Source organism: Lissotriton vulgaris, chromosome 3_1, assembly GCF_964263255.1.
Source record: "Lissotriton vulgaris chromosome 3_1, aLisVul1.2, whole genome shotgun sequence".
Classification (NCBI taxonomy): domain Eukaryota; kingdom Metazoa; phylum Chordata; class Amphibia; order Caudata; family Salamandridae; genus Lissotriton; species Lissotriton vulgaris.
The window spans coordinates 33,877,405-33,898,293 of NC_141689.1; the positions used below are offsets into that span (position 1 = coordinate 33,877,405).

The 20,889-nt window shown below is 51.4% G+C and overlaps 1 protein-coding gene across 1 annotated transcript in view; it reads left to right on the forward strand.

The window, feature by feature from the left end:
- The window catches only part of NPR2 (natriuretic peptide receptor 2), a 469,654-nt gene that overhangs the window by 354,693 nt on the left and 94,072 nt on the right, over window positions 1-20,889 (forward strand). Inside the window, exons 16-17 of the mRNA XM_086960020.1 lie at window positions 9,497-9,643; window positions 19,018-19,141. Of these exons, the coding sequence (XP_086816146.1) occupies window positions 9,497-9,643; window positions 19,018-19,141 (271 nt within the window). The remainder of the gene's footprint in view (window positions 1-9,496; window positions 9,644-19,017; window positions 19,142-20,889) is intronic.

Here is a 20,889-nt window from a genome sequence, read left to right on the forward strand (position 1 = left end):
GTATGTCCACCTGCGCAGGTCACACCAGGAGTATTATGTCCATCTCTGCAGGTCACACCTTGAGTATTATGTCCATCTCTGCAGGTCACACCTAGAGTATTATGTCCATCTCTGCAGGTCACACCTGGAGCATTATTACCATCTCTGCAGGTCACACCTGGAGTATTATGTCCATCTCCACAGGTCACTCCTGGAGTATTATGTCCATCTCTGCAGGTCACACCTGGAGTATTATGTCCATCTCTGCAGGTCACACTTGGAGTATTATGTTCAGCTCTACAAGTCACACCTGGAGCATTATGTCCATCTCTGCAGGTCACACCTGGAGTATGATGTCCATCTATGCAGGTCACACCTGGAGTATTATGTCTATCTCTGCAGGTCACACCTGGAGTATTTTGTCCATCTATGCAGGTCACACCTGGAGTATTATGTCTATCTCTGCAGGTCACACCTGGAGCATTATGTCCATCTCTGCAGGTCACACCTGGAGTATGATGTCCATCTATGCAGGTCACACCTGGAGTATTATGTCTATCTCTGCAGGTCACACCTGGAGTATGATGTCCATCTCTGCAGTTCACACCTGGAGTATTATGTCTATCTCTGCAGGTCACACCTGGAGTATTTTGTCTATCTCTGCAGGTCACACCTGGAGTATTACGCTCATCTCTGCAGGCCGCACCTCCTGATGGACAACGATAGATCAGCTATCCTTCAGCAATGATGGGTTATTAAACTTATGGCAGTGTGCCTTTGGAGGCTTGAGGGAGCGATGAACAAGGTGTGGAAAAGTAGGGTCCGAGTCCTTTTGGAGAAAACCTGCATCAAGTATTGCCCCGATAGTACTCTTCTGTTCTCTTACATGCTTTTGTGAGTTGACCCGAGTACATCTAAAATGAAGTAGGATGGGAGCGTTCTGGGACTATTTATTTACAATTCGCCCAAATAGAAAGGAGTGCGCCCTCATAGCACTTTTACTAATCAATGTAGAAGTTGCCCCACACACCATAATGATTACGCTGAAGCCAGAAGTGTGTTCAACTCTTTATTCTCTCGGAGCGCCGGGGAAACGCTCTTGCTATTCTCGGGCTCGGCTGCTATCTAAAATGGCCCCCCTTCCGGTTCCGGTCTCCTCCCACATGCGAACACTAGACTGTCACCACATATCTCCCCCCTTTAGCACCCACAACAATATGTGAAAAGTTCAACGGAACAGTCTTACTTGATGCTCATTGTAAAGTCTTCGAACTTCTTTGGAACTCTTACAACTCTGCCTACTCTTGTTCTCACCACTTCCTTCTCACTCACTCCTCCGCTTACTCTATGTGTGGTGTTTTGCCCATTTCTCTCGCTGTAGCTTCCTTGCTCCGATTCACGTTTACTCGTGTCCATTTCCTTCCCATTTTCCATCCGAGTAGTCTCTTCTCCTGTACTTTTGTCTTCTCCTTCCCAGGTGTTGCCGTTCTCACTTTCCTCTCTTTGCTCTTCTTCCCTTCTTTCATTTCCATTCCCTTGCGCACCTTCTTCAGGGTGCAATCCTCCTTCCATTGCCGTCTCCCATTTTAGGATCTTGTTACACGTAGCCATTCGGTCTTGTGACGATACTTTGCCATCGCTCAACAGTGCTGATCGGGCGTATGGTTCGATAACTTTCAGGGGCGGCGTGAACTTACTTTCTCCCTTCCTTTTCAACGTCGCTATTTTCACCCTCACCCAGTCTCCTTTCTCCAAGGTCACTCCTTGCTCATTGCGCCTTTTGTTGTAGTGTTCTGTGTACACTTCCTGTGCTCTCTCCAGGTTTCTTTTCACCACTTCTGGGGACCATTTGCTTTGTATGACTAAGTGTCTCCAAGCCAAGTTGTCCTTGGTGAACGGTTCTCTTCCTTTCAACACTTTGAAGGGACTGTATCCAGTGCTTTCTGGAGTGATGCGGTATGCCCATAGCATTTTGGGTAATTCTTTCTCCCAATCTTGACCTGCGCTGATTGCTGCTTGGATGGTTCCCATGATCACTCTGTTGAACCGTAACCGTTCGGCCAACCCATTTCCTGCCGGGTGGTAGATGGGGGTGTGTTTTACTTCTATCCCATTCCGGGCCATGAACGCCTCCCATTTGGCTGACACAAACTGCGGTCCATTATCACAGGTTATCACTTTGGGGATCCCTTCCTTCACGAATATCACATTCAGGAATGACAACACTGCGTCCGTGTCCACCGTTTCTGCAACTTCCACCTCCGGCCCCTTTGAGTACCTGTCTACCATCACGATGGCGTATTTTGGCACTCCTTCGATGTTGAGGATTGGTCCTATGATGTTGATGGATACCATTTCCCAGGGGCTGCTGGGCATTGGAAATTTTCCCAAGGGCGGTCTTATCAAGGTTTGAGATTTGTACGCTCTGGAGCATGATTCACACATCCTCACATACTTCTCTATTTGGGCGTCAATCGCAGGCCACCAGTATGCCTGCTTAGCCAACGCCTTGGTCTTCGTGATTCCTTAATGTCCTTCATGCCGAATAGCCAATAAGTGTTCCACCAACTTCTGAGGAGGAATGGCTTTGTCCCCCCTCAACAAGAACGTGAGATTCTCTCCAATCAATAGTTCTTCTCTCACCTCCCAGTATTTCCTCATCTGGCTGTCTAGGTGTCTCTTGTCCGGCCATCCATGAGTCACATACCCTTTGATCGCTTCCAGGGTTTCATCTTGGCTGTATGCTTCCGCCCATTCCTGTTCACTGATGACTTGTTCCATGTCCTGCATGGTCGCACACATGTACCCTTCCCATCCACGGGGTTCCTGTTCGTCTGCTCCTTCCTTTGCTGCCGCCCTGCTTAAGAAGTCAGCGACCCTGTTCCTGGGACCTGGTATGTACTCCACCTTGTATACATAATCCAACAGCCTTAGCGTCATCTTCGCTATTCGCGGTGTTGCATGTGGGTGTCCGGTTGAGGTGAGCACTTTTATCAGAGGTTTGTGGTCCGTGAGCACCAAGAACTTGGCTCCCCATAGGAATTGTCTGAAACGTTCCATCGACCACACGACGGCCAACATCTCCTTTTCAATTACACTGAACTTTTCTTCATTGGGCGCCAAGGATCTGGAAGCGAAGCAAACAGTAGAGACCTCACCCGTGTTTGATTTCTGCATCAGCACCGCCCCCAGCCCCCTGTCGCTGGCGTCCACTCTGTGGTTAATATTGATGCTGCTGATTGATCAAAACCCTTGAGTGGTATGGCCTCACTCATTTCCTTCTTTAATGCCTCAAACTCTTCTTGTTCTTCCTTGCCCCATTTGAACCAGTTTCTCTCCTTCAGTAGTTGTCGTAGGTGGTGAGTTTTCGTAGCAAAGTGTGGGATGAACTTGCTGTAGAATTCAGCCATCCCTAGGAATGACCTGACATCTTCCTTTCTGGAGGGGGCCGTTGCGTCCTTTATCGCCGCCAAGTTGGCCTTCTTGGGCTCAATCCCCTTCTTGCTGATTTCATGTCCTAGGTATGTCACGGATGATACTCCAAACTTGCATTTTCCAGCTGTGAGTCCGTTGTTCTTTAGTATCACCAGTACTGCATGTAGCTTGTCATTGTGCTCCGGTTTTGACCTCTCCATTACAAGTATATCGTCCTGGAAGTACTGTACTCCTTCCACCTTTTGGAACATCTTATGCATCAGCTTTTGAAAGACTGCTGCCGCTGCCGCTAGTCCGAATGGCATCCTCACGAATTTGTAACACCCAAACGGTGTTATGAAGGATGTGAGGTGGCTGCATGTGGGGTGCAATGCTACTTGATGATATGCCGAGGATAGATCCACCGTGGAAAACCACTTTATACCTTTGGTTTTCGTGAGCATCTCGTTTATGCGTGGTAGAGGGAATTTGTCAACTAGTATTTTCTTGTTGAGCTCTCTGAGGTCCACGCACAACCTCACTTTCCCATTGGGTTTTGGGCTACCACCAAGGGTGATAGCCATTCAGCGCTTTCAATGGCCTTTATTATGCCGCCTCTCTCCACCCTTTCTAGTTCTTCTCAAACTGCTTCTCGGCATCGGAACGGTATGTTTCTGGCCTTGTGGCTCACTTGTTTGGCTCCTTCCTTCAAGTGTATCATGTGCATGAATTTTGTTAATTTTCCTATTTCCCCACTGAACACTGCCGGATATTCTCTCTTCCATGCCTCTCCCTCGTATCCTTGTTCCGTGTCCGTCAGCATCACCTTCTCCACTCATCCTGGATTGAGTTGAATGCCTAGGGCGCCTTGGTCTTTCCATCCGAGCACCGAAGGCCCCTTTTCCGACACATACAGCTTGCAGTCAGCTTAACGTCCTCTGAATTCAAACAATAAAGGACAATACCCCAGCATGGGTATCCTTTGTCCTGTATAGGTGACTGGTCTCAAATCCATGGGATGTAGCTCCTTCCTTATGACCTCCAGGAATTCTTCTTCCCATACCTTTCTTTGCACGATTGTGATGGGAGATCCCGAGTCTGCCACTATGTCAATTATCACTCCTCCTATGTTCATTTTTAGTACCGGTTTGTTGGACCCCTTGCAGTCCACATCCAACACTTGGTCCGCTATGTAGAGAACTTCTTCCAGATACTCTTCGCCTCCTTGCGCCTCTTCTTCGTCGGCGCTGACCTGGTCGACGTACCTGACCGCTGCTTCTCTCAGCTTTCGTCTGCAGACTTTTTCGTAGTGGCCAAATATTCCGCAGTACGCACATTTCGCTCTGAATGCTGGGCACACTTTGTCATTGCCCACATGTGATGTGCTACCACATCTGTAACAACTCGTTCTCTTCTCCCCACTCGTCTTCTGCTGCGCTCCTGCATTCTGCTGGTTTCTTTTCGAGTATTGGCTTCTGGTTGGACCCCCTTGTTTAGGTTTGTCCCCTTTGCTGTTCACCATCACTCTGCATACTCTTTGTTTGCTCCCCGTGTCCTTCTTTGCTGCCTCCACGCATCTTTTGGATAACTCCACTTTCTTCACTAAGGCCCATACCTCCTTGAGGGGCGCATCTCCATTTACCCACAATTTTTCTTGTACCGCTGTGTTCGACGTATGCATTATGATTTGATCTTACCAGTTCATCATGTAGGTCTCCGAACTTGCATGCTAAGGCCAATTTTTGTAGCGCTGCGACGTATTCATCAATAGTCTCGCCGCTCTCCTGCTTCCTCTGGAAGAAATTGCACCTGTCTATGGCCATACACACGACTGGTCTGTAGTGCGCATCTAGATCTTCTATCGCGTGTTGGAAGACATCTGTGTCGGTAGCTTGCCTTGTTTTCTTCACTATGTTGTCGTACACCCTTATTCCTTCCGGCCCTAAATTATGCAGGAGTATCTTCTTCCTCCTTGGGCTGGAGTATTCCGCATCGCCTTCTTCCTCTAGTGCTGACAAGTAGTTGAGAAAGTACCTCTTCCATTCCTCCCACGGCATCGTGGGTTCTCCTCTTTTGGGTAGGAAAGGCACCATGCTGGTGAGTGATGTGGAGGGTGTAGCCATCCTTTCGTTGACCCTTGGCTGAGCTCAGGCTTGCCCGTTGTTACTGGGGGGCTTCCTGGTGCTTGCCCTTCTTCTCTTGCTCGCTCCTGGGTCCGGCTGCCGCCGCTGTCTGATGCTCCTCGGGCCTCCAGGTTTGCTTCCCTCCTTTACTCCCTGGTAGGGTTGTTGGCTCTCCCCTAGACCAGTCCGCTCGATTGGCACTCTTTGCCTCTCGCTTGTGGTTCAGGTAGCGGCTGCACCTTGGCACCCTCGTGACTCTGAGTGTGGAGCGTCGCCTAGCGCTGTGTGCCCCTTCAAGTACGCTGCCCGAGGCTTCCTGCCTCTGCTCGCAGCTGGGCTTGTCCTTTCTGGCATGCTCCGCAGCTACCTTGCCTCCTTGATTGGCGTTCGTCTCCGAGCCCGTCGCCATTGTAGAAGCCGCCCTACACACCATAATGATTACGCTGAAGCCAGAAGTGTGTTCAACTCTTTATTCTCTCGGAGCGCCGGGGAAATGCTCTTGCTATTCTCGGGCTCAGCCGCTATCTAAAATGGCCGCCCGTCCGGTTCCGGTCTCCTCCCACATGCGAACACTAGACCGTCACCACAATCAGGAGTTAGGCAAAAGCGTATCAGAATGCATAACAGAGTACCCCTGTAGTACTACTTTCCATCCCCGGGAAAACCCCATGGCAAATGTATGCCTTGTTGAGGTCTAGAGGTGACATTAATAATCCGGGGGAGTTCTGCGGACATCGAAGACCGGCTGTATCCGGTAACGAGGAGGCCTGTTCCTGTGAGGGTGCAGCACCCCAGTATTACAAGGAGGCCTGTTCCTGTGAGGGTGCAGCACCCCAGTATCACAAGGAGGCTTGTTCCTGTGAGGGTGCAGCACCCCAGTATCACATGGAGGCCTGTCCCTGTGAGGGTTCGGCACCCCAGTATCACGAGGAGGCCTGTTCCTGTGCGGGTGTGGCACCCCAGTATCACGAGGAGGCCTGTCCCTGTGAGGGTGCAGCACCGCAGTATCACAAGGAGGCCTGTCCCTGTGAGGGTGCAGCACCCCAGTATCACAAGGAGGCCTGTCCCTGTGAGGGTGCAGCACCCCAGTATCACAATGAAGCCTGTTCCTGTGAGGGTGCAGTACACCAGTATCACAAGGAGGCCTGTCCCTGTGCGGGTGCAGTACCCCAGTATCAAAAGGAGGCCTGTTCCTGTGAGGGTGCAGCACCCCAGTATCACAAGGAGGTCTTTTCCTGTGAGGGTGCAGCACCCCAGTATCACAAGGAGGCCTGTCCCTGTGAGGGTGCAGCATCCCAGTATCACAAGGAGGCCTGTCCCTGTGAGGGTGCAGCACCCCAGTATCACAATGGCTTTCTTTCCCTGCAGAGAGGCCAGCAGCAGCATCCTGGACAACCTCCTGTCCCGCATGGAGCAGTACGCCAACAACCTCGGGAAGCTGGTGGAGGAGAGGACTCAGGCGTACCTTGATCGAAGGTTTCGGCACCACCTCTGCCTCCATGTCAAGGTCGGCACCGAGAAGAGGCTTTTGGCGCTCCACCTGCCGGCTCGGCACCGAAACACTCCGACAAACCTTCCGGCTCAGGACTGAGTCGGCCAGAACCCACTTCTGAGCCCCAACCTTTCAGGTTCTAAGCATAACATTGGTTCAGAACCAAAACCGTCGACACCGAAAAAGAAGAAACATTCCTCGGGCCAAAATCTTCAGCACCGAAAGGTCATTCCAGCTCCGCTCAGAAAGCTTCAGTGCTGAAAACTAAGAGCTGCCTGGAGTATTATGTCCATCTCCGCAGGTCACACCTGGAGTGTGATGTCCATCTCTACAGGTCACACCTGGAGTATGATGTCCATCTCTGCACGTCACACATGGAGTATTATGTCCAACTCTGCAGGTCACACCTGGAGTAAGATGTCCATCTCTGCAGGTCACACCTGGAGTATGATGTCCAGCTCTGCAGGTCACACCTGGAGTATTATGTCCAACCTTGCAGGTCACACCTGGAGTATGATGTGCAGCTCTGCAGGTCACACCTGGAGTAGTATGTCCAGCTCTGCAGGTCACACCTGGAGTTTGATGTCCATCTCCGCAGGTCACACCTGGAGTGTGATGTCCATCTCTACAGTTCACACCTGGAGTATGATATCCATCTCTGCAGGTCACACCTGGAGTATTATCTCCATCTCCGCAGGCCACACCTGGAGTGTGATGTCCATCTCTGCACGTCACACATGGAGTAATATGTCCATCTCCTCAGGTCACACCGGGAGTATTGTGTGCAGCTCTGCAGGTCACACCTGGAGTATTATGTCCAGCTCTGCAGGTCACACCTGGAGTAGTATGTCCATCTCTACAGGTCACACCAGGAGTATGATGTGCAGCTCTACAGGTCACACCTGGAGTATGATGTCCAACTCTACAGGTCACGTCTGGAATATGATGTCCATCTTTGCAGGTCACACCTGGAGTATTATGTCCAACTCTACAGGTCACATCTGGAGTATGATGTCCAACTCTACAGGTCTCATCTGGAGTATGATGTCCATCTCTGCAGGTCATACCTGGAGTATGATGTGCAGCTCTGCAGGTCACACCTGGAGTAGTATGTCCATCTCTACAGGTCACACCAGGAGTATGATGTGCAGCTCTACAGGTCACACCTGGAGTATGATGTCCAACTCTACAGGTCACGTCTGGAGTATGATGTCCATCTTTGCAGGTCACACCTGGAGTATTATGTCCAACTCTACAGGTCACATCTGGAGTATGATGTCCAACTCTACAGGTCTCATCTGGAGTATGATGTCCATCTCTGCAGGTCATACCTGGAGTATGATGTGCAGCTCTGCAGGTCACACCTGGAGTATGATGTGCAGCTCTGCAGGTCACACCTGGAGTATGATGTGCAGCTCTACAGGTCACACCTGGAGTATTGTGTCAAACTCTACAGGTCACACCTGGAGTATTGTGTCCAACTCTAAAGGTCACACCTGGAGTAATATGTCCATCTCCTCAGGTCACACCTGGAGTATTGTGTCCAACTCTACAGGTCACACCTTGAGTATTATGTCTATCTCTGCAAGTCACACCTGGAGTATTATGTCCATCTCTGCAGGTCACACCTGGAGTATTATGTCCATCTCTGCAGGTCACAACTGGAGTATTATGTCCATCTCTGCAGATCACACTTGGAGTATGATGTCCATCTCTGCAGATCACACCTGGAGTATGATGTCCATCTCTGCAGATCACACTTGGAGTATGATGTCCATCTCTGCAGTTCACACCTGGAGCATTATGTCCATCTCTGCAGGTCACACCTGCAGTATGATGTCCATCTCTGCAGATCACACTTGGAGTATGATGTCCATCTCTGCAGTTCACACCTGGAGTATTTTGTCTATCTCTGCAGGTCACACCTGGAGTATTACGCTCATCTCTGCAGGCCGCGCCTCCTGATGGACAACGATAGATCAGCTATCCTTCAGCAATGATGGATTATTAAACTGATGGCAGTGTGCCTTTGGAGGCTTGAGGGAGTGATGAACATGGTGTGGAAAAGTAGGGTCCGAGTCCTTTTGGAGAAAACCTGCATCAAGTATTGCCCCTGCAGTACTCTTCTGTTCTCTTACATGCTTTTGTGAGTTGACCCGAGTACATCTAAAATGAAGTAGGATGGGAGCGTTCTGGGACTATTTATTTACAATTCGCCCAAATAGAAAGGAGTGCGCCCTCATAGCACTTTAACTAATCAGGAGTTAGGCAAAAGTGTATCAGAATGTAACAGAGTACCCCTGTAGTACTACTTTCCATACCCGGGAGAAACCCATGGCAAATGTATGCCTTGTTGAGGTCTAGAGGTGACATTAATAATCCGGGGGAGTTCTGCGGACATCGAAGACCCGCTGTATCCGGTAACGAGGAGGCCTGTCCCTGTGAGGGTGCAGCACCCCAGTATCACAATGTCTTTCTTTCCCTGCAGAGAGGCCAGCAGCAGCATCCTGGACAACCTCCTGTCCCGCATGGAGCAGTACGCCAACAACCTCGAGAAGCTGGTGGAGGAGAGGACTCAGGCGTACCTTGAGGAGAAAAGGAAGGCTGAGAACCTGCTGTACCAGATCCTCCCACAGTAAGAGCACCTGTCTGCCCAACTATGTCCTATTACAGCCTAGCGGGGTATCTGGGTACTGGGAGCAGGGCATCACACCGACGCAGTGAGAGCATCCATCCTGTCTAACCCAGCACCAGGTTAGAGTGCAGTCCTCACTGGGTGCTGGGTAGAGCCTCCATCCAATCAGGGATGCAACAGTAGGAACAACTTCCATATATATCAACAAATGAGAACAGGGTCCTCACAGGGTGCTGAGTAGAGCGTCCAAAAAAAGACACTCGGAGACCCTGAAAGTCTGAAGGGACCCAGGGTGGACATATGTTAAGAAAAACAGTGGTCCCATACAAGGTAAATTGGTACAATATCACAATTTTACAATCAAAACTGGGATTATCTGTGTATCAAATAGAAAGATAGAAACATGTATAAACAATTAGATTCAAAGCACAAATTATTATACTGAAAGGTGAGTGAGCAGGACATGACAGGGTAATGGGAAATCAGCCGATTTCCTTACCGCAGGCAAGTGACTGAAAAAGTGACTTTTCAATTTGTGAAAATGTAGGTAAGCAAAAAGTCACAATCAGAATTATATCTCATACTCCACAATTAGATACAAATTACAGTATAGAGTTGAAGGTGTATGTGTCAACGACGTTTCGATCCCAGCTAGGCATTGGGATCTCATCAGGACTAAGTGATGGAACAAGTGCCTGGGAAGTTGCCTGGGTAAGTATAGGTGGAGAGGGTAGGGAAAAGGAGTGGAGAGAAACGGGGAGGGAAATAAAGTAAAAATTGGGAACCTTCCCAGTTGGTCATTAACCTGACGTATCACCACACCTTGTTTATGACTCCACTTTGCCTTCCCTCAATATCAACTCTAGTAGTTGACTCAATATTATTCGAGTAGTTGACTAGACCCCTTCCTCCACGAGCCAGTGCTTACCACTTTTCCTTGATATTTACTATACCATGTGCGCGTTATTTGAGGCAATCGTGCCTCGCTAGCCTTGTCTCTGGTTAATTATATATTGACCAGAAATGCGCATATATGGCCTTGCCTCTTGCAATATATATTATCATTTTTACTTTATTTCCCTCCCCGTTTCTCTCCACTCCTTTTCCCTACCCTCTCCACCTATACTTACCCAGGCAACTTCCCAGGCACTTGTTCCATCACTTAGTCCTGATGAGATCCAATGCCTAGCTGGGATCGAAACGTCGTCAACACATACACCTTCAACTCTATACTGTAATTTGTATCTAATTGTGGAGTTTGAGATGTAAATCAGATAGTGACTTTTTGCTTACCTACATTTTCACAAATTGAAAAGTCATTTTTTAAGTCACTTGCCTGCGGTAAGGAAATCGGCTGATTTCCCATTACCCTGTCACGCCCTGCTCACTCACCTTTCCATATAATATGTGCATTGAATTTAATTGTTAATGAATTTTTCTAACTTTCCATTTGATACACTCGTAATCCCCGTTTTGATTATAAAATTGTGATATTGGTCCAATTTACCTTCTGTAGAGCGTCCAGCCAATCAGGGATGAAACAGTAAGAGCAACCTCCATGTATATCAACATGTGAGAACAGGGTCCTCATTTGGTGCTGTGTAGAGCGTCCAGCCAATCAGGACTGAAAACAGTAAGAACAACCTCCATATATATCAACAGGTGAGAGTTTCTAGCCAAAGGAACCTCCACTTGAGCTGTGATTCTTTGTGGGGTCAGAGTTCCACCTCAAGATCTCCCTGTCACTGGGGTCAAAGGGTGACTACACTTGTTCTATCCATTTGTGGGCTCAGAATGTGACATGTAACTCCCAGTCCATCTCTAGTCTCGGATTATAAGCAGCCCTGTTCCCTTCCATCTCTGGGGTCAGACTGCGCCCCGTACGTTTGCAGCCCATCAATGGGGCAGCCCTTAACTCTGCCCTTCCTGTCCATCTGGGGTTCAGAGAGTAGATCATGCTTCTGCTGCTCGATTCTGATACAGACTGAGCTCCAGGGTCTGGATGGAGGGAAGGAGGGAAGGACTTAGAGACTGTACCATAGGATGCAATGACTGTTTGATGCTTGCCTCCTCCTCTGACTTGTGATGCTTCCCTCCTCCTCTGACCTGTGATGCTTGTCTCCTCCTCACCTGACATGTGATGCTTGCCTCCTCCTCTGATGTGTGATGCTTCCCTCCTCCTCCTCTGACGTGTGATGCTCGCCTCCTCCACTGACGTGTGATGCTTGCCTCCTCCTCCTCCTCCTCCTCTGACTTGTGATGCTTGCCTCCACCTCCTCTGACTTGTGATGCTTGCCTCCTCCTCTGACGTGTGATGCTCGCCTCCTCCTCAGACTTGTGATGTCTCCTCCTCCTCTGACTTGTGATGATTGCCTCCTCCTCCTCTGAAGTGTGATGCTTGCCTCCTCCTCTGACGTGTGATGCTTGCCTCCTCCTCCTCTGACTTGTGATGCTTGCCTCCTCCTCTGACTTGTGATGCTCGCCTCCTCCTCTGACTTGTGAAGCTTGCCGCCTCCTCTGACCTGTGATGCTCTCCTCCTCTGACGTGCGATGCTTCTTTCCTCCTCCTCTGGCGTGTGATGCTTGACTCCTCCTCTGACTTGTGATCCTTGCCTCCTCCTCTGACCTGGGATGCTTGCCTCCTCCTCTGATGTGTGATGCTCACCTCCTCCTCCTCTGACGTGTGATGCTCGCCTCCTTCTCCTCTGATGTGTGATGCTCACCTCATCCTCCTCTGACGTGTGATGCTCGCCTCCTTCTCCTCTGAGGTGTGATGCTCGCCTCCTCCTCTGACTTGTGATGCTCGCCTCCTCCTCTGACTTGTGATGCTCGCCTCCTGCTCTGACTGGTGATGCGTCCCTCCTCCTCTGACTTGTGATGCTTGCCTCCTCCTATGACTTGTGATGCTTGCCTCCTCCTCTGACTTGTGATGCTTGCCTCCTCCTCTGATTTGTGATTCTCGCCTCCTCCTCTGACGTGTGATGCTTGCCTCCTCCTCTGACTTGTGATGCTCGCCTCCTCCTCTGACGTGTGATGCTTCCCTCCTCCTCTGACCTGTGATGCTTGTCTCCTCCTCACCTGACATGTGATGCTTGCCTCCTCCTCTGATGTGTGATGCTTCCCTCCTCCTCCTCTGACGTGTGATGCTTGCCTCCTCCTCTGACGTGTGATGCTTCCCTCCTCCTCCTCTGACGTGTGATGCTTGCCTCCTCCTCTGACTTGTGATGCTTCCCTCCTCCTCTGACCTGTGATGCTTGTCTCCTCCTCACCTGACATGTGATGCTTGCCTCCTCCTCTGATGTGTGATGCTTCCCTCCTCCTCCTCTGACGTGTGATGCTTGCCTCCTCCTCTGACGTGTGATGCTTCCCTCCTCCTCCTCTGACGTGTGATGCTTGCCTCCTCCTCTGACTTGTGATGCTTCCCTCCTCCTCTGACCTGTGATGCTTGTCTCCTCCTCACCTGACATGTGATGCTTGCCTCCTCCTCTGATGTGTGATGCTTCCCTCCTCCTCCTCTGACGTGTGATGCTCGCCTCCTCCACTGACGTGTGATGCTTGCCTCCTCCTCCTCCTCCTCCTCTGACTTGTGATGCTTGCCTCCACCTCCTCTGACTTGTGATGCTTGCCTCCTCCTCTGACGTGTGATGCTCGCCTCCTCCTCAGACTTGTGATGTCTCCTCCTCCTCTGACTTGTGATGATTGCCTCCTCCTCCTCTGAAGTGTGATGCTTGCCTCCTCCTCTGACGTGTGATGCTTGCCTCCTCCTCCTCTGACTTGTGATGCTTGCCTCCTCCTCTGACTTGTGATGCTCGCCTCCTCCTCTGACTTGTGAAGCTTGCCGCCTCCTCTGACCTGTGATGCTCTCCTCCTCTGACGTGCGATGCTTCTTTCCTCCTCCTCTGGCGTGTGATGCTTGACTCCTCCTCTGACTTGTGATCCTTGCCTCCTCCTCTGACCTGGGATGCTTGCCTCCTCCTCTGATGTGTGATGCTCACTTCCTCCTCCTCTGACGTGTGATGCTCGCCTCCTTCTCCTCTGATGTGTGATGCTCACCTCATCCTCCTCTGACGTGTGATGCTCGCCTCCTTCTCCTCTGAGGTGTGATGCTCGCCTCCTCCTCTGACTTGTGATGCTCGCCTCCTCCTCTGACTTGTGATGCTCGCCTCCTGCTCTGACTGGTGATGCGTCCCTCCTCCTCTGACTTGTGATGCTTGCCTCCTCCTATGACTTGTGATGCTTGCCTCCTCCTCTGACTTGTGATGCTTGCCTCCTCCTCTGATTTGTGATTCTCGCCTCCTCCTCTGACGTGTGATGCTTGCCTCCTCCTCTGACGTGTGATGCTTGCCTCCTCCTCTGACTTGTGATGCTCGCCTCCTCCTCTGACGTGTGATGCTTGCCTCCTCCTCCTTTGACGTATGATGCTTCCCTCCTCTTCTGACTTGTGATCATTGCCTCCTCCTCTGACCTGTGATGCTTGCCTCCTCCTCTTCTGACTTATGATGCTTGCCTCCTCCTCTGACGTGTGATGCTTGCCTCCTCCTCCTGTGACTTGTGATGCTTGCCTCCTCCTCTGACTTGTGATGCTTGCCTCCTCCTCTGACGTGTGATGCTTGCCTCCTCCTCTGACGTGTGATGCTTGCCTCCTCCTCTGACTTGTGATGCTTGCCTCCTCCTCTGATTTGTGATTCTCGCCTCCTCCTCTGACGTGTGATGCTTGCCTCCTCCTCTGACTTGTGATGCTCGCCTCCTCCTCTGACGTGTGATGCTTGCCTCCTCCTCCTTTGACGTATGATGCTTCCCTCCTCCTCTGACTTGTGATGCTTGCCTCCTCCTCTGACGTGTGATGCTCACCTCCTCCACTGACGTGTGATGCTCGCCTCCTCCTCTGACGTGTGATGCTCGCCTCCTCCTCCTCTGACTTGTGATCATTGCCTCCTCCTCTGACCTGTGATGCTTCCCTCCTCATCTGACGTGTGATGCTTGCCTCCTCCTCTGACATGTGATGCTTGCCTCCTCCTCCTCTGACGTGTGATGCTTGCCTCCTCCTCCTCTGACTTGTGATGCTTGCCTCCTCCTCTGACTTGTGATGCTCGCCTCCTCCTCTGACGTGTGATGCTTCCCTCCTCCTCTAACTTGTGATGCTTGCCTCCTCCTCTGATGTGTGATGCTTCCCTCCTCCTCCTCTGACGTGTGATGCTTGCCTCCTCCTCTGACGTGTGATGCTTGCCTCCTCCTCCTTTGACGTATGATGCTTGCCTCCTCCTCTGACTTGTGATGCTCGCCTCCTCCTCTGACGTGTGATGCTCGCCTCCTCCACTGACGTGTGATGCTTGCCTCCTCCTCCTCCTCTGACTTGTGATGCTTGCCTCCACCTCCTCTGACTTGTGATGCTTGCCTCCTCCTCTGACGTGTGATGCTCGCCTCCTCCTCAGACTTGTGATGTCTCCTCCTCCTCTGACTTGTGATGATTGCCTCCTCCTCCTCTGAAGTGTGATGCTTGCCTCCTCCTCTGACGTGTGATGCTTGCCTCCTCCTCCTCTGACTTGTGATGCTTGCCTCCTCCTCTGACTTGTGATGCTCGCCTCCTCCTCTGACTTGTGAAGCTTGCCGCCTCCTCTGACCTGTGATGCTCTCCTCCTCTGACGTGCGATGCTTCTTTCCTCCTCCTCTGGCGTGTGATGCTTGACTCCTCCTCTGACTTGTGATCCTTGCCTCCTCCTCTGACCTGGGATGCTTGCCTCCTCCTCTGATGTGTGATGCTCACCTCCTCCTCCTCTGACGTGTGATGCTCGCCTCCTTCTCCTCTGATGTGTGATGCTCACCTCATCCTCCTCTGACGTGTGATGCTCGCCTCCTTCTCCTCTGAGGTGTGATGCTCGCCTCCTCCTCTGACTTGTGATGCTCGCCTCCTCCTCTGACTTGTGATGCTCGCCTCCTGCTCTGACTGGTGATGCGTCCCTCCTCCTCTGACTTGTGATGCTTGCCTCCTCCTATGACTTGTGATGCTTGCCTCCTCCTCTGACTTGTGATGCTTGCCTCCTCCTCTGATTTGTGATTCTCGCCTCCTCCTCTGACGTGTGATGCTTGCCTCCTCCTCTGACGTGTGATGCTTGCCTCCTCCTCTGACTTGTGATGCTCGCCTCCTCCTCTGACGTGTGATGCTTGCCTCCTCCTCCTTTGACGTATGATGCTTCCCTCCTCTTCTGACTTGTGATCATTGCCTCCTCCTCTGACCTGTGATGCTTGCCTCCTCCTCTTCTGACTTATGATGCTTGCCTCCTCCTCTGACGTGTGATGCTTGCCTCCTCCTCCTGTGACTTGTGATGCTTGCCTCCTCCTCTGACTTGTGATGCTTGCCTCCTCCTCTGACGTGTGATGCTTGCCTCCTCCTCTGACGTGTGATGCTTGCCTCCTCCTCTGACTTGTGATGCTTGCCTCCTCCTCTGATTTGTGATTCTCGCCTCCTCCTCTGACGTGTGATGCTTGCCTCCTCCTCTGACTTGTGATGCTCGCCTCCTCCTCTGACGTGTGATGCTTGCCTCCTCCTCCTTTGACATATGATGCTTCCCTCCTCCTCTGACTTGTGATGCTTGCCTCTTCCTCTGACGTGTGATGCTCACCTCCTCCACTGACGTGTGATGCTCGCCTCCTCCTCTGACGTGTGATGCTCGCCTCCTCCTCCTCTGACTTGTGATCATTGCCTCCTCCTCTGACCTGTGATGCTTCCCTCCTCATCTGACGTGTGATGCTTGCCTCCTCCTCTGACATGTGATGCTTGCCTCCTCCTCCTCTGACGTGTGATGCTTGCCTCCTCCTCCTCTGACTTGTGATGCTTGCCTCCTCCTCTGACTTGTGATGCTCGCCTCCTCCTCTGACGTGTGATGCTTCCCTCCTCCTCTAACTTGTGATGCTTGCCTCCTCCTCTGATGTGTGATGCTTCCCTCCTCCTCCTCTGACGTGTGATGCTTGCCTCCTCCTCTGACGTGTGATGCTTGCCTCCTCCTCCTTTGACGTATGATGCTTGCCTCCTCCTCTGAATTGTGATGCTCGCCTCCTCCTCTGACGTGTGATGCTCGCCTCCTCCACTGACGTGTGATGCTTGCCTCCTCCTCCTCCTCTGACTTGTGATGCTTGCCTCCACCTCCTCTGACTTGTGATGCTTGCCTCCTCCTCTGACGTGTGATGCTCGCCTCCTCCTCAGACTTGTGATGTCTCCTCCTCCTCTGACTTGTGATGCTTGCCTCCTCCTCTGAAGTGTGATGCTTGCCTCCTCCTCTGACGTGTGATGCTTGCCTCCTCCTCCTCTGACTTGTGATGCTTGCCTCCTCCTCTGACTTGTGATGCTCGCCTCCTCCTCTGACTTGTGAAGCTTGCCGCCTCCTCTGACCTGTGATGCTCTCCTCCTCTGACGTGCGATGCTTCTTTCCTCCTCCTCTGGCGTGTGATGCGCACCTCCTCCACTGATGTGTGATGCTTGACTCCTCCTCTGACTTGTGATCCTTGCCTCCTCCACTGACCTGGGATGCTTGCCTCCTCCTCTGATGTGTGATGCTCACCTCCTCCTCCTCTGACGTGTGATGCTCGCCTCCTTCTCCTCTGAGGTGTGATGCTCGCCTCCTCCTCTGACTTGTGATGCTCGCCTCCTCCTCTGACTTGTGATGCTCGCCTCCTGCTCTGACGTGTGATGCTTCCCTCCTCCTCTGACTTGTGATGCTTGCCTCCTCCTATGACTTGTGATGCTCGCCTCCTCCTCTGACGTGTGATGCTTGCCTCCTCCTCCTTTGACGTATGATGCTTCCCTCCTCTTCTGACTTGTGATCATTGCCTCCTCCTCTGACCTGTGATGCTTGCCTCCTCCTCTGACGTGTGATGCTTGCCTCCTCCTCTGACTTGTGATGCTTGCCTCCTCCTCTGATTTGTGATTCTCGCCTCCTCCTCTGACGTGTGCTGCTTGCCTCCTCCTCTGACTTGTGATGCTCGCCTCCTCCTCTGACGTGTGATGCTTGCCTCCTCCTCCTTTGACGTATGATGCTTCCCTCCTCCTCTGACTTGTGATACTTGCCTCCTCCTCTGACGTGTGATGCTCACCTCCTCCTCTGATGTGTGATGCTCGCCTCCTCCTCTGACGTGTGATGCTCGCCTCCTCTGACTTGTGATCATTGCCTCCTCCTCTGACCTGTGATGCTTCCCTCCTCATCTGACGTGTGATGCTTGCCTCCTCCTCTGACGTGTGCTGCTTGCCTCCTCCTCCTCTGATGTGTGATGCTTGCCTCCTCCTCCTCTGACGTGTGATGCTTGCCTCCTCCTCTGACTTGTGATGCTCGCCTCCTCCTCTGACGTGTGATGCTTCCCTCCTCCTCTAACTTGTGATGCTTACCTCCTCCTCTGACTTGTGATGCTCGCCTCCTCCTCTGACGTGTGATGCTCGGCTCCTCCTCTGACTTGTGAGGCTTGCCTCCTCCTCTGACTTGTGATGCTCGCCTCCTCCTCTGACGTGTGATGCTCGCCTCCTCCTCTGACGTGTGATGCTTGCCTCCTCCTTTGACGTGTGATGCTTGCCTCCTCCTCTGACTTGTGATGCTCGCCTCCTCCTCTGACTTGTGATGCTCGCCTCCTCCTCTGACTTGTGATGCTCACCTTCTCCTCTGACTTGTGATTCTCGCCTCCTCCTCTGATGTGTGATGCTCGCCTCCTCCTCTGATGTGTGATGCTTGCCTCCTCCTCTGACTTGTGATGTTCACCTCCTCCTCTGACGTGTGATGCTCGCCTCCTCCTCTGACTTGTGATGCTTGCCTCCTCCTCTGACGTGTGATGCTCGCCTCCTCCTCTGATGTGTGATGCTTGCCTCCTCCTCTGATGTGTGATGCTTGCCTACTTCTCTGACTTGTGATGCTTGCCTCCTCCTCTGACTTGTGATTCTCGCCTCCTCCTCTGACATGTGATGCTTGCCTCCTCCTCTGACTTGTGATGCTCGCCTCCTCCTCTGATGTGTGATGCTCGTCTCCTCCTCTGATGTGTGATGCTTGTCTCCTCCTCTGACGTGTGATGCTCACCTCCTCCTCTGATGTGTGATGCTCGTCTCCTCCTCTGACGTGTGATGCTCGTCTCCTCCTCTGACGTGTGATGCTCGCCTCCTCCTCTGATGTGTGATGCTCGTCTCCTCCTCTGACGTGTGATGCTTGCCTCCTCATCTGACTTGTGATGCTCGCCTCCTGCCCTGACTTTAAATAAATGGAGGAAAGTGATTCTGAGAGGGCTTATGGTCACAGACGGTCCACGTCTCTTGTGCAGGCAAAGTTCCTGGTTGGGTCCTCGTGCTGGGCAGCCTTGTCCCTTGTCGTCCTCCTCACGCCCTGTCCCTTCCTTCTCAACAGCTCTGTAGCGGAGCAGCTGAAACGCGGAGAAACCGTCCAGGCCGAGGCCTTCGACAGCGTCACCATCTACTTCAGCGACATTGTGGGCTTCACCTCCATGTCCGCCGAGAGCACGCCCATGCAGGTGAGCAGTGCTTTGCGTACATTAAACACCGCAGGCATGCAAAAGTCAAACAAAGTACCTCATTGCAATGCAGGCATGGCTTGTACACAGGAAATGACTGACAGTACGTTTTAGGAGGGAGCTGGTGGCTTACTGGACTAATGCCTCCACTGCAGAGGCCGGTTTTCAACCTCATGGTCATCATATTCGTGGTCACAGGTTCAAGTCCCAGCTGACCCACTTCGCCTTTCATCCTTCTGAGGTCAATAAAATGAGTACCGTTGAATTGGGTAACAATAAGCATCTGTTATTCAGCGCCTCTGGGTGAATGCGCATTTTACAAATGCACATGTTCTGTAATGCTATATTATTACAATGGTGCAGGGAGTGTCCTACTGCCATTCCCTGGTTGGTGGATAAAGCGGGAGATTCCTTGACACATGAAGGGTCTCACAGTAAGAAGCCCCCCCCTCTATGGATTACATTCGAGGTAGTTGGTGTTGAAAGGGGCTCTCTTAACTAAGGGTATATATTATGAAGTGTTCAGGGTCATGGCAGCAACAGGAGTGACCGGATGATGGGAAGTTCAGTTATATCGTCGCCTCTATTGTTTCAAACTTCATTAAGCGGACTTCATGGCATTGGGGCTTCAGGGAAGTTGATCCACACAGGTAGGACCCATGCAGGTAAAAAAACAGATCCTGTGCACATGCTAATGAAGTAGGTGGCCCTGATGTCAGGACTCAACAAATAGGAGCAAAGAGAAAATAGCTTAAATGTTCAAATAAAGGTCAAGCACAAAGGTTCATGTTGGTGAAGAAGGTTTATAAGTCAATTGCAGGTCAGTACAAATGATAATAGCCAGCCGACACGTGTTTCGTCACACCGTGAAGGAGATGTGACTCCTCAGGGCTGATAAGGCTTGAAGGTGTTCGAAACGTGGTGGCGGATGAAATAAATTGCCAGCCACGTGAGTAAAAGAAAGAATAGGTCACTAAGTACCCTGCTCCTCGTAGTGGGATCGAAGAAAAGACGGGTGCGTCCAAAACTTCAAGACAGGGCCCTAGGGGAGGAGAAAGCGCACCTAGTCGTGCGTACGGGAAGCGTTCGAGGTCCGGGTAGAGGACCCATGCAGGTAAACAGCACCCAACACAAGCAACAAATACCCCATCAAAGTAATAGTCATCCAAAGCAGGAAGCGAGCCTCCGCACACAGGTGACAATCAAAGTACCTTGATCCAGTGTCAAGGCGCGACTGATGGGACGGGGTGCACCTCTGCTCGGACGGGCGGCTCCCGCTGCACCTGCTTCTCTATGGGAACATTTCTAGTGACAGTTGTGTAGAACCCCGTTTGACAAACAGAAACGGCTTAAAGGCTTTAGTTTTATAATTTAGTCGTACAGAAATTGATTCTAGTAGTCAGAATCAATGAATCTCTAAATCAGAGCGCAAAGCCCAGACAAAGAACAGAAATCAATCAAAGAACTCTGTAAAGTTCAGGGCAGCAAATGACATGGTATAAAATGGGCGACAATCTGGCATGGATTCGCCTCCTAGGGGGAGTGAAAGAGGGTGTCCCCTCAACCAAGCAAATTATACTTTTAAAGGGTTCCGAACAAAGATTTTCATACATTTACGACAACTGTGCGCGGGTCTCACAGTCGTCACCCAGCCCGAGCCCAGCAGAGAGGAGCAGTTGCAGAATACATTAGAAAGTCTCTCTTAATCCTACAACATGGCGCCTCACCTCCTGTGCGGGAACCAATAG